Source organism: Salvia hispanica, chromosome 3 (genome assembly GCF_023119035.1).
Source record: "Salvia hispanica cultivar TCC Black 2014 chromosome 3, UniMelb_Shisp_WGS_1.0, whole genome shotgun sequence".
Lineage (NCBI taxonomy): Eukaryota > Viridiplantae > Streptophyta > Magnoliopsida > Lamiales > Lamiaceae > Salvia > Salvia hispanica.
In genome coordinates this window covers 38,190,521-38,204,539 of record NC_062967.1, presented here as the reverse complement: position 1 = coordinate 38,204,539, position 14,019 = coordinate 38,190,521, and the positions used below count along the sequence as shown (strand labels likewise).

Here is a 14,019-nt window from a genome sequence, read left to right as displayed (position 1 = left end):
TGTTCGTGTCTGAGGGTAGTGGGTCGTGTTCGTGTTCGTGTTTGTTGTTATCGTGTTCGTGTCGTTATCGTGTCGACACGATAACGACCCGACACGCATGATTTGTCACCCCTAATTGTAATTACAATTAGTAACTATTGTTTTTGTTGTAAAATAATTATTGAAATTCATTATCTGATCAACTTTCGTGTGGGTTTGGATAAACTGACATTTCCAGCTCGAAAACGACATTAAGTCAACAAGACTATGGATCTTACTTATGAATAACAAAATAACGTTTTGATGTCTACATAACATTTGAAGCTTGGACGGTATAAAAGGTAAAGACAAAAAGTTTGACAAAACATTTTACAGATATAAAAATCTAAAAATATATTCAAAAGAAAAAAAATACAATTCGTTCGATGCTTATTTCAGGACATAAAATCGTCTTAATTAAAGAAACTCACAAAAATGAGTATTCTTCATGGAATTAAATTAAGGGGAAAATTGTCAAATGCATGTACACCATTCTGTTTAACTAAATAGCCTCCTAATACGTTTTGGAAGGTTAATTAAAATTACAACTTAATCAGGTAAAGTAAATTATTATAATTATCTTAATAACTATTTAACATAAAAAAATAATATTTGAGATATCAAAGTACACAATAACTAAAAGCCAAGAAACAAAATCCATATCTCCTAATTAATTACTCCTAACAAAACTTGAGTTTCTCTAAACAGAAAAGTAAGATAGATTGGGCTAAAACAGTTCAATTAGGCCCTATAAGGTTGAGTAATTTCACAAAATGGGCTTAATATGTACAACAACAATTTCAGGTCCACTTACACAGATACAATCGATAAATAATTGAAAATTTAGAACTCCATTAGAATTTTTGTCAAATAAGTATACATTAAAAAGTTTTAAAAATATAACAAAAAATCCATTATGGAGTATACTTTATTTCATTTTTAAATTGGGAGACAAAGCAATAGATAATGAATCTGAACAGCAAAAACGGCGTATTTTTATTTTATTTTTCTAACTTGCTCTTAATTAATATGTTTGATTTGACTAACTTATTTATTGTTATATACATACAAAAATTCGTATATCCCTCCAGTTCCCTAAAATTAGAGATATTTTGGAGATACACATTTTTCAATGTGAAATTGATAAGTAGATAGTAAGACCCGTGTCATTTTGTAGTAAAAAAAAATTCTAAAAACGGAAGTTGACTAATTTTATGAGAAATAATAAAATAGAAGTAAATACAAGTACTCCCTCCGTCCCGGAGTATTAGACTCACTTCTTTTGGGCACATGATTTAAGGAATTGATATTTAAATAATTAAAGTGGAGAGAGTAAAGTATGAGAGAGGGAAAAAATAGGAGAGATAAGAGAGAAAAAAGTAGGTGGAGAATAAAATAAGATAGTTGTTTTTTGCTAAAAAAGGAAATGAGTCTAATATACTGGGACATCCCAAAAAGGAAAGTTGGTCTAATACTCTGGGATGGAGGGAGTATATTTTAGTTCATGACTCAAATTAAAGCACCTTAATATTTGAAAACGAAATAAAAATTAAATCATATATTTAATTTTTTTAATATTTTATTTTAAAACCTTATGATACAACCACCCCACATTCCCAAAATACAAGTAGTAACATTAGCAATAAAAGAAGCCACTAAAATTTCACAAATCCTTAGCCATATCCCGGAGCAGAAACTTCTGCAATTTTCCGGTGGACGTCTTCGGTAAAATTTGATATGTAATAAAAAAAGTTGTTATATTGTCAAATTATTTTGTACGGATTGAAGGATAACAATTTCTAGCTAAATTAATCATATGGTTAAACACTCGAACTTAAGGTCACATGGTTTCTGAAAGAAAACATTTTTAAATAAAATACCTCATAAAATTGTATATCCATAAAAAATTGTGTTTATTCCACTCGGGATAGTAAATAGTTGTTGTCTATTTCTTAGACAGCGAAAAGATATTGAATTATTAGGACTACCATCAATTTGATAATTAAGTTAAGTTGAGTAAAAATGAAGACTACGGGCTACGGATACAATCTATCTATACATATATAAAAGACGAGTTTTTGACCATCATTTTAAATTATTATAAACTTTGGGCAAAATTTTGAATATTAACTAGTTATGGATCTTTTGAACAACCGTTCCAATTTTCATTATCTGAATTTTGAGTAAATTAACGGTTATACTCTACTAATGCCATTTAATTAGAAAGTTATCTATTGATTAAAACTGAAAATTATTTTGCTCAGCATTTGAAAAGTTATCTTATATTGAGAAGTTATCTTATATTGAGTAAATTAACGATTATACTCCACTAATGCCATTTTCAATCATAATTAGTTTTATAGAAGAAATAGCATGAATTCCGTGAATTACATAATAACAATTTAAAAAAATTATGCCATAATTTAAGTTTCGCTTTTAATGCATAAAGTTAAAAGTTTTTTTGTTTTTCACTTGTTCTCATCTTAATTATGAATTGAATGTATGTATAAAATTCTAATAAATGTTGGGTACAACAATATGTATAAAGTATACCATTTTATAAAAAGTTAATCATATAAATAAATGACTCACAATTTTGCTATTTATAAACCTATAACTCATCTTAATTATGAAATGAATGTTTATACACATATAGAATGAATTTTGGAAGAATAACATGAATTCCATTATAATAATTTTAAAATTATCCATAACTTTTGTTTCGATTTTTTATGCATAAAGTTAAAAGTTTCTTTTCGATTTTTCTCATCTTAAATATGAATTAAATGTACATAACAAATTATAAACTGTCATTAATCTCACCAATCCCATAAATTAAGAATGGACTGATATTCATTAATTATCAATCAATCAACGTTAGGTATAACAATATGCATTACTTATAAATTGCTATTGTTTAACTTATGATTGAAAATCAGTCATTTTAGAATTATGCTAAACGTGAGGTTATTTGTTAAAATAAATTAAATTCTCATCTTAATTAGGAGTACGAGTTAAATGCACATTTATTAGTATTATCATTATATAATCAATAGTTTATCTCAAATTTTTCACATAAATTATACTAAACTCATAATTTTGTACATCAAACCTATGTTTTAGTAAAATTAACGACTTTTATCAAATATATTATATTACATACGTTTATTAAATACGATGATATTGTTTCTCATTTCAAATAAATATTTCATACATTAACAAATTAAATGAGCGAGTATGATACTAGTAGATCCATAAAATTAAAGAAATTTTCGTCAATGCATTAAGGCCTAAAATTAAGGCTTGACTTAATTAGGTTGGACTACTCCACTGATAGAGGAGTCTTCAATTTTTAAATTAATATAAAATTATTATATCTAACTGCTAAACTTCAATTTTTAAATTTAGCCATCGATTAATATTTAATAATGTAAGTAGGGGTTAGAAACCCTAAACATATTTAGGTAAGGCCCAAATATGCAGCCCAAATAGGATTAGATATTCACTTATATAACCACCTAAGTCTGACAGCACTTCTGCACCTCTCAATCTCAACGCCGTTCTGTGTTATTCCAAACACCCGTTCACGCATTCGTGGGCTCTCAAGGCCCTCCATCATGGAAATATTTTTAGTTCACTTTTATTATCTATATATATCTTTCCTATCAATTATATTTTGTTATTTATTTTTTTTGTTATTTTAGATATTTTGTTTTTAGCCAAATGGAGTGATTCAAGTAACTTGACAATAAAAGTTATGTGTTTTTGTGAGTCACATTTGGTAAAAGTATTGCCACAATATAAAATGTGACTCTTATTGACCACAATAGCAAACTCTTATTGACCACAATAGCCAAACTCTTATTTCACGCTAATTAAAAGGAAAAAATATAAAAAATTTAGGGGATTGAAATTATATGAATTATACATATAATAATATACTATTTTAAAAGAAAATAAAAAAATTTACCTACTTTTCAGAATCATTTCTATATTCTATATTATTTTTAAAGAAAGGTTAGGAATTTATGCATTGCAATACGACAATGAACAAGTAATAGACGCATAAAACAACCATAGCTTACCAGTGTTCGACTTTCCCCCAATCTGGTTCATTGCTTCAGCAAGTGTTGTGTGAGCCTCCAGCGAGATAGAACCATAGCTCATTGTGAGTTGTGAGTTGTGATCATGGCTGGATAGATGTGAAGATTGTACATTTGATTGAAATCAATATGAATATGAAGGGTAGTAGCAGGCTTGTATTCAGCAATAAGGACAAACGCTGCTCCAAACAAGAATTGTAAGCTCGAATTATCATAGGTCCAAGTTCGAATCAACAAATAGATAATAGGTCGGAGTATTTTGAATCATGCAGGCCGGCACAAACTTCACCTACTGGAAAAGGTCAAATATAATTATTGAATACTACTCCCTCCGTTCCATAGTAATAGAGTCATTTTGCCATTTTTGTATGTTTAATAGTAATAGAGTCATTTTGCCATTTTTGTATGTTTAATAGTAATAGAGTCATTTTGTCATTTTTGTACGTTTCATAATAATAGAATCATTTCTCTTTTTAGCAAAAGTGAACACATTTTTCCACACCTATGTTACTCTCTCTTACTTTATTATCTCTTCATATCTCTACTTAATCTCCGTGCCGAAAAGAAACACATCCATTACTATGGAACAAAGGGAGTATAATTTTGCAAAGGCTTGTTCGACTCTTATGAAGGTTTTATGTTGCATTCAATAAACTTTTCAATTGTTTGATAATATAAATTAAAAATACAAGTTTAAATGACTGAGTTGTGTTACAGCAAAACTCAATCTTGTTGCCGAATCACCTAACTATACCCAAAGGTCAAAGGTCATATTTAGAGAACATGTAGGTTATTCTTAGTCTGTTTTAGGTCATGATTGTAAGTATGACATAAAATGATCTAAATATGACATCCGCATTTTTCAAATCCGAATTTTATAAGCATTGAAAAATTAGTAACCTCTGTCCCACAAAGATTGTTCCATTTTTCCATTTCCGTCTTGTCCCATTTAACTTTTTACCATTTCTAGTAATGGACCCCACATTCCATTAACCCATTCGTACTCATGTTTTATTATAAAACTAATATATAAAAGTAGGACTCACATTCCACTAACTTTTTCAACTCACTTTTCATTACATTTCTTAAAACCCGTGCCCGGTCAAAGTGAGACAATCTTTGTGGGATGGGGGAAGTAGAATTTTAGTCAAAGTATTCATTAAAAAGGTTCAAAAATATAACCAAAAATCCATTACGGAGTATATTTTATTTTATAAAATTTCGGAGACAAAGCAATAGATAATGAATCTGAACAGCAAAAACGGCGTATTTTTATTTTATTTTCTGGAGCATTATGTTTGATATGATTTGATTTGACGTTACTCCAAAATACAATACTCCAATATAGGAGTAACATTAGCAATAAAAGAAGGCACTAAAATATCACAAACCCTTAGCCATCTCCCGGAGTAAAAACTTCTGCACTTTTCCGGTGGCCGTCTTCGGCAGCTCCGCCTCAAACACCACCATCCTCGGCACCATAAACAGCGGCAACCGCTCCTTGCAAAACTCCCTAATCTCCTTCTCTGACGTCTTCTCCGCCTCCTCCTTCAAGCTCACGAACGCGCACGGCGTCTCCCCCCAATACTTGTCCGGCCGGGCCACCACCGCGGCCTCGCGCACGGCCGGGTGAGCGTACAGCACGGCCTCCACCTCCACGCTGCTGATGTTCTCGCCGCCGCAGATGATGACGTCCTTGGACCGGTCCTTGACCTCCAAGTAGCCGTCCTCGTGCATCACGCCGACGTCTCCCGTCCAAAACCAACCGTTTTTCATGGATCGAGATGTTGCGTCTGGATCGTTGAGGTATCCCGACATTAGAGTGGCGCCTCTAAGCACGATCTCCCCGGTGGTGGAGGCGTCGTGGGGCACGCTCTTGCCGGAGCGTGGGTCCACCACGTCGACTTCGGGGGAGAAGATGGATCCGACTCCTTGTCTTGCCTTGAGCCGAGCTCTCTCCGGCCCTTCAAGTAGATGGATCAAAAGATGCTACTACTATCGAACGTAAAACTACTTTCTCCTGCCGTTAATACTTGGTCTTAATTTTATAATAAAATGTCAGTTGAGACTTATTACTAAAATTAATATAGCAGTAAAAAAGAAATGTGAAAAATATTCACAGACAGGCCGAAGTAATATGTAAACGAGACTTTACTATTTTTTGTTTTTGGTTATAAAAGATACGAAAACATATAGGATTACTTATTTTAGTGAAACCATGTTATTTTGAGTATCCCAAAATGATACTCTTTCCGTCTGCAAATAGGAATCCCATTTTTCTATTTTCGTCCGTCCGCAAATAGGAGTCCTAATTCACTTTTTTTCACTCATTTTTTTTAACATTTTTTAAAATTGTGCCGCCAAGAAATGAGACTCCTAATGGCGGACGGAGGAAGTATAGCTTTGTACTTGATGAGACCATTGTGAAAAATAATTAAAACTTAATAATTTAATAGTCTATTACTCCCTCTATCTACGTTTAGTTGATTTGAATTGACGGGTCAATTTTTAAGAAAACTATAATAAAATGTGTATCATACTTTTATATATATACTTTATACTACTAGTAAAATATACTCCCTCCGTCCCAGATAATTTGAGACACTTTGACCCGACACGGATTTTAAGAAATCTAATGGAAAGTGAGTTGAAAAAATTGGTGGGATGTGAGTCATATTTTTAAAGTATTAGTTTTATAATAAAATGTGAATAAGAATGAGTTAGTGGAATATGAGGTCCACTACCAAAAATGATAAAAGTGAAGTGTGACAAATTATGTGGGATTGAACCGAAATGAAATATTGGAACGAATTATCCGGAACAGAGGGAGTAAGTAACATCAGTCCATCAAATGAGTTAGGTGGAATATAGATTCATTATTAAAATTAGTATAAAAGTAAAATGTCAATTAATTGTAGCTTGACGAACAAGGAAAGTTATGCATGGACAATGGAGTGTGTATTTTTTAAACGTAATAGGCAATTTAACAAAATTTGTACTAGTAATTAAATGACTACTTAATTATACCTGGTAAATCGTCCCATTCTTGCTTCCACACGCACATCACCGCCGGCCCTCCGGTCTCCGTCAACCCGTACCCATGGCTCACAACGAACCCCAACGACTCCGCCCTCGCAAGCACCGCCGCAGGAGGCGGTGCCCCGCCCGTCATGACGTGGACCGGAGCCCTCAGCGCCTTGCTCCCCGCGTAGTTGGTCAACATGTTGAGCACCACGGGCGCCCCGCACATGTGCGTCACCCCGTGCTCCTCCAGCGCCCCGTACACGGCCTCCGCCTCCACCCGGCGGAGGCACACGTTGGCGCCGCCCACCGCCGCCATCCCCCACGCCATGTTCCACCCGTTGCAGTGGAACATCGGCAGCGTCCACAGCTGCACCGCCCCCCGCCGCGGCACCCCCCACTCCAACACCATGTTCACCGCCTGCAGCGCCGCCGCGCGGTGGCTCAGCACCACCCCCTTCGGCGCCGCCGCCGTCGTGCCGGAGGTGTAATTCAGCACGATCGGGTCCCACTCGCTCAACGGCCGGGCCCACTCGAAATCCACGTCACCGCTTTCAACCATCTCTTCGTAATTAAGCTCAATCGGAATGCTTCCGTCGACGTCTCCGATTAGGGCTAAAATTGGGGGGCGGTGATTTGGGGGAAGGAGTGAAACGGCGTCGTTTACGAGGGATGCGGATTGGAAATCGACGAAGACGAGCTTGGAATTGCTGTGGCGGAGCAAATTGGAGATGGATTTTGCGTCGAGGCGGAGGTTGATTGCGTTGAGGACGGCGCCGGCCATGGGGGCGGCGAAGTGGAGCTCGTAGGCGGCGGGGATGTTGGGGGCGACGACGGAGACGACGTCGCCGCGGGAGATGCCGAGGGCGGCGATGGAGGAGGCGAGCTTGAGGCATCTGGTGAGAGTGGCGGACCAATTTCGGGTGACGCCGTTGTAGATGATGGCAGGGGAGGCGCCGTAGACGGCGGCGGCTCTTTCGAGATAGTGGATTGGAGTTAGGTGGTTTGGAGGTGGTGGCGATGGTTGTGCGTTGTTGGAGAGGTGTGGAGGTGATGTTGAAGCGTGGATTGGGCGGTGATTGGGCGGGCGTATTGCAATTGATTGAGGCGGCGGCGGCCGCGGCCATGGATGAAACGGTGTTGATTGGTGGAAGGATGGGGAAGAAGAAGAAGAAGATGAAGAAGAAAAGGGTATGAAATTAGAGTTTGTGTGATTGAGAGTAATATTCATTGTTACTGCATATGCATGCGTCTACTGAAATCTTTTGTATATTTATTAAAGTGTGATAGTATAGGTAGTCGTGTAAATTAAATAGAGGAAACATATTTTTTAGTCCACGAACTTTGTCAAAGTATCATTTTAAGTCCGTAAACTTTGAAAATATCATTTCAGGTTCATCAACTATGGGTTAATATCATTTGAAGTACTTTTTTACTATTTCTAAGTTTTTCTGGACGAAAATACCATCGATACCTTAAATGATATATATTTTTAATAAACTTATCATATACTCATATTTTTTATAAATATCTTTACAATATATTTTTGATGAATTTTCTAAATATAATTTGACCTTCAATATTATCACTTAATTATGTGACAAGTAAAATTGCTTCTTCAATTTTTATATTAAAGAATTTTAAAATTGAATAAAGAACTTTTCTTTAATAATAAAAAATTTAATAAAGATCTTTTCTTGCATGTCACTTAATTACAAAATTAAGTGATAATATTGAAGGTCAAATTATATTTTAAAAATTCATCAAAAATATATAGTAAAGATATTTATAAAAAATATAAGTATAGGATAAGTTTATTAAAAATATATATACCCTTTAAGGTATCAAGGGTATTTTTATCCAAAAAACTTGGAAATAGTCAAAAAGTACTTCAAATGATATTAACCCATAGTTGATGGACCTGAAATGATATTTTCAAAATTCACGGACCTAAAATGATACTTTGGCAAAGTTCGTGGACCAAAAAAGATGTTCCCTCAATTAAATAATACTCTCTTCGTCTCACAAAGATTATCTCACTTTGATCGAGCATAAGTTTTAAGAAATATAAATAAAAGTGAGTTGAAAAAGTTAGTGGAATGTGGGTTCTACTTTTATTATTAGTTTTATAATAAATGTGATAATGAATAAGTTAGTAGAATATGGGGCCACTACAAAAAAATTGGTAAAAAGTGAAATACGACAAATTTTGTGGAACGGACGAAAATAGAAAAATGGGACAATCTAAACTTAAAAATTAGTCGCGGAAAATTTTTCCACTTTCAATTGTCAATGTACTAAATACTAGTAGTACTTGTCTACGATTTTAGTGTATATAAATATTTTCAGCATTTATTAGTTAATGTACGTAGAGTAAATATTAAATATTCTGATCGATGCAATCTTAACTAGTGTATACTCCTACAATTTTAATTCATAATCTATAACTTTTTGTTATATAACCGTTAATTACGATTCATTATATTATATAAGTTTATTTAAAAATAAATATTTTTAGAATAATAAATTTGATAGCGATACGTACAAGTGAAATATGGAAATATTTGGGCACTAGATCGGAACTAGTAGCACGAAAGTAAGAGCTAGATTTCATACGTAAAATATACACTTTTTCTTTGAAATAACCTAAAATAACATCCAAGCATTTAATATATAGGAAATACTAATAATAACAAATAGTGCTTGAAAAATGAATTATGAAACAAACGTGCACGCACTCTATAGTCTATAATTAAATATACAGAGTAATTAATTTTGGAGGGCCTTAATTATAAATATAGAACGGCTAACTTAATAGAATAGCCTAGTTAACTATATTACTCCCTCCGTTCCACATTTGGAGTCACTTATTGTTATGACTCGAATTTTAAGAAAGAGTTGAAATGTGTAATAAATGAAGTGTGATGGTGGAGTGCGTAATAAATGAAGTGAGATGGTAGAGTGTGTAATAAATGAAGTGAGATGGTGAAGTTGGTTGGAGGTGGGTCCCTTTTAACTTTTGATTTTTGTTTTGATTAATTTTAACGTAGATAATGACATTTTTATATAATTTTGATGAAGAATTGGGTAAAATTGTATGACCAAATATAGAAAATTCTAAAAATGACTTTTAAACTGAGACGGATTTTTATGGCAAAAAGTGACTCTTAATCTGGAATGGAGGGAGTATCATTTATCAGTTTTCGTAAGGACCCATGATTTCTATATTTGCCTATTCAAAAAGTTACTACTATTTGTTCAAGTGGTTACAAGAGTATTTTTAAATTTGAGTTTGCGGTAACATAAAATCTAATTTTGGCTTGCACTTGAATTGGATTAACTTCTTAGTATGTCCTTAAATAATACTCCCTCCGTTTCATAGTAATAGAGGCGTTTTTCCATTTCCGTCTGTTTCATAGTAATAGAGTCATTTCTCTTTTTAGTAAAAAGTCAACACATTTTTCCACACCTACTTTACTCTCTCTTACTTTTTTCTATCTTCATCTCTCTACCTTTTTTATTTTTCACTTTATTCTCTCTTTACTTATCTCATCTAACACAATTTTTCTTAATCTCCGTGCCGAAAAGTTTTGCCTCCATTACTATGAAACAGAGGGAGTAGTAGTTTTCATTTTTCATTTTAATTTATCCTCAAAATTAGTCTATTTTCATTTTTCGCTAAGTTTTTTTCTCATATAAGATGGACTCTTTTCATTACTAATTGTTTTATTAGTAAGTGATTATAATGAGAAGAAAGAAGTTATGATTGTATAACCCTTACAATAGTAGTACTCCTAGTACTTTAAAATCAAATAAAAGGGGTGTAAACATTTTCTATGGCCCAACACAAAAGTGAGCAACAACGGTTTCCCTCTTACTTTATTTTGTTTAGCGGCCCAACATAAAAGGGCCTTTTTCTTTTGTTATCAGGATTTTTCATTTTTTCCTTTTAGAGTGTTTTTTTCTCTGATGGAAACCAAAAATATATATTTTCCACATTTTTTCACTTCTTTTATATGTTTTACAATGGAAAAAATTAAACTATTCATATTTTGTGATGATATTATATATCACGGGGTAATAATTTATTAGTAGTATATTTTTCATTGCAGAGAAGATGAAACAAAGGAAAAACTTATCACGAAACTATGATAAGTTTTCCCATCTTTGTGTTATTATTCTTCATTATAAATGCGTTGTTTTCCCATGTTTATAAATAATGTAAGATTCAAATAAAGCTTGTGAAGTTGAATGTATTGTACAATATACAGATACTTATAAAATTAAGAAGTCATACTTGATTCCATTAATTAGGTACAGATATAATCAATCCCTTTCACCTAAACTATACGGACAAAATTAATATATGTTTACTTATCCACGACAACGGTACCCATTGTTTAGTTCAAATACAGTATATGTTTACTAATTAATTACAAATAGGAATTGGTTGGCAGTTTAATTAGTATATTGGTCTTTGTTTGATTTTTAATTAATGAGTACTACTTAGTTGTAACTCTAAAGTGAATGATTGCATTTCATCATTGATAACTCTAATTCTAAAAAGTGAACAAGGGATTAACGTATACTCCCCAATTTTGATCTATGCGTAATACTCCCTCTATCCCACTCTAATTAAGTGGATTTTTTATTTTTATGTAGTGTTGTTTTGCGCGTAAAGAAAAAGTAGAAAGAGTAATGTTACTATTTTAAAAAATACTTATGTTATTTAAGATGAGACATCAGAAAAAAAAATACCGTACGTAGTTAGAATGAGAAGGTGGGAGTAATATTTTAAAGTAAATGCAACCTACCTATTTTTAGGTTCCCATTAAATATTTCACTATTACATAGTAGTATGATGTTTGGTGACCTGATATTATTATTAATTAATCATGAAAAATATGTCAAAATGCATGTCTGTTAGAGTATCCCCATCTGTGCTCTTAAATAAGAGCACGGAGGTGGGCCCGGACCCACTTTTACTTCTTGTCCTTAGGCAAGAGCACAACACCCACATCCGTGCTCTTCCGCAAGGACAAGCTCAAGGATCCCACTATTCTATTATTTAATTTAAATACTTCAATTACTAAAAACATTTCTACAATATAAAAATATATTAAAATATAAAAATTACATAATTAAATCCTAAAAAATAAAAAAAATACATAATTAAAATTCTAAAAAATAAAAGTACATAATTAAAAGTGATTTTTTGGGTGAAAATTTGAAAAATAAATTAAAAGTGTGTAGAAAACGGATATAATTTATTGCAAAGTGGGAAAATATTTTTTTTATAATTAAAAAAATGATTTTTTAAATTAAATTCAAAATTTTTAAAAAAATTACAAAAAGAAACGAAATTGCCGTTGGCCAATCGTGTGCCGCCACGTAAGGCTGCTCAGCGGCACGGACGTGCTCTTAGCTAAGAGCAGCGCCGTGCCGCTGGCACGGACGGACAGCTCGCAGCGGCGGACGGACGAGCTCGTGCTCAGCAGCACGGACGGACGGACGGACGGACGCCACCGCTGCGGATGCTCTTAGCATAGACTTTTGCATTCATGGTTAACATAAAGAGTGTTGAAAATTTAATACATGGACCAATCGGTTCTAGAAACAGTACACAGTGGATAATATAATCTGTAGCTAAATTAACTCTTATGTTTCAAGTTTTTTTGCGATGTGAAATTGACTTTGGGCCATTATGTTCGTGCCTATTTATTATGTACAACAAAAATCAATAAATAAGCCAGACTAATAGACTACTATTATAATAGGTAAAAATAAATTTAACCAATTTCGAGTTTATGTATCGGAATTTTAATTAGTGCATTATTGGTTGTTTATATGGTATATGTTGTAGTATAAATTACAAGCCGAAACATGACCCTAGTTACTGATTCACGTTAGTTTATTCTGACCTAATTTTTTATGATTTTTTGTTCAAGTGTTACAGAAGTTCGGTAAGAAATTAATGATTTTCGATACTGTTAATCAGTATTAAATTCCACACATGAAAAAAGTACTACAAGTAAACAGACGCATCTGTGAAAGCAAGTGCAGATGTAGTAAATTGTGATATTTTAGTCAATATTATATAAGTCTTCCCTTATTAATTTGGTTATGCAAAAATCAGCCTAATTTTCCTCAACAACTTTGAAGATATTTTGTTCAGGCAACTGTGGAAATAACATTCTAGAAATGACAATAAATGTTTCCGAATTCTTGTTGAGCCAAAACCTTTCAGTTTACACCAAATTTTCAATTATGCAGTACTGTATTGATCTGTTTAGCATTTTTATACATGTGAACCAATCGAGGTCTACACTATTAATGCAAAGCAACACTTCAGATAGTCAAGATTAAAATTTGACTTAGATAAAATCAATACGCTACATTTTAGTCACATTTGTTACTCCATTTTCTTTGTTCTCTCTTTCTCCCTTCAGTATTATCTCGCTCTCTCAAATTCCTCAGACAATATCATTGTCGTCCGAATTAAGCTCCCGTCTCCCTATAGTTGCTCATTTATTTTATTCCGACAATGAGATATCAATCATCTTCAGAATGTAAAAAATCATTAAATGTGCACTTGTGTTTCGTAGTTCTATAATGGTATGGATCAATCATGCTAAATGAAAATGTTTTTGAATACGAAAATTTGGACCATGTGTACCAAGCAGACTGTGCAAAGACAGAGTCACTATTTTTATACAGTTCATCACTATTTTTACTTAGTACGTGTATATGATTGGGAGCAATTATATCCAGTCATACATTACTCATTTTTCATTCCTTTCAAAACCTAAACTGAATAAAACACTTTTCATTCCTTTCAACCCCAAAACCCAAAAAAAAAAAACACTTTTTCATCCAT

At 33.2% G+C, this 14,019-nt stretch overlaps 1 protein-coding gene across 1 annotated transcript; it reads right to left on the bottom strand.

Moving 5' to 3' along the window:
* Positions 1-5,391: 5,391 nt before the first annotated feature.
* On the bottom strand, positions 5,392-8,335 carry LOC125216195 (2-methylpropanoate--CoA ligase CCL4-like). The gene is made up of 2 exons (XM_048117852.1): positions 7,149-8,335; positions 5,392-6,085 (listed from the first exon to the last, which is right to left on the bottom strand). The coding sequence occupies exons 1-2, from the start codon at positions 7,924-7,926 to the stop codon at positions 5,505-5,507; spliced, it is 1,359 nt and encodes a 452-aa protein (XP_047973809.1). The 5' UTR covers positions 7,927-8,335; the 3' UTR covers positions 5,392-5,504.
* Between the last annotated feature and the right edge of the window lie 5,684 nt (positions 8,336-14,019).

Coding starts and splice junctions, on each gene's coding strand:
- LOC125216195 (XM_048117852.1), bottom strand. CDS start 7,926: ATGGCCGGCGCCGTCCTCAACGCAATCAACCTCCGCCTCGACGCAAAA. Junction 6,086..7,148: donor AGAATGGGACGATTTACCAG/GTATAATTAAGT, acceptor ATCTACTTGAAG/GGCCGGAGAGAGCTCGGCTC.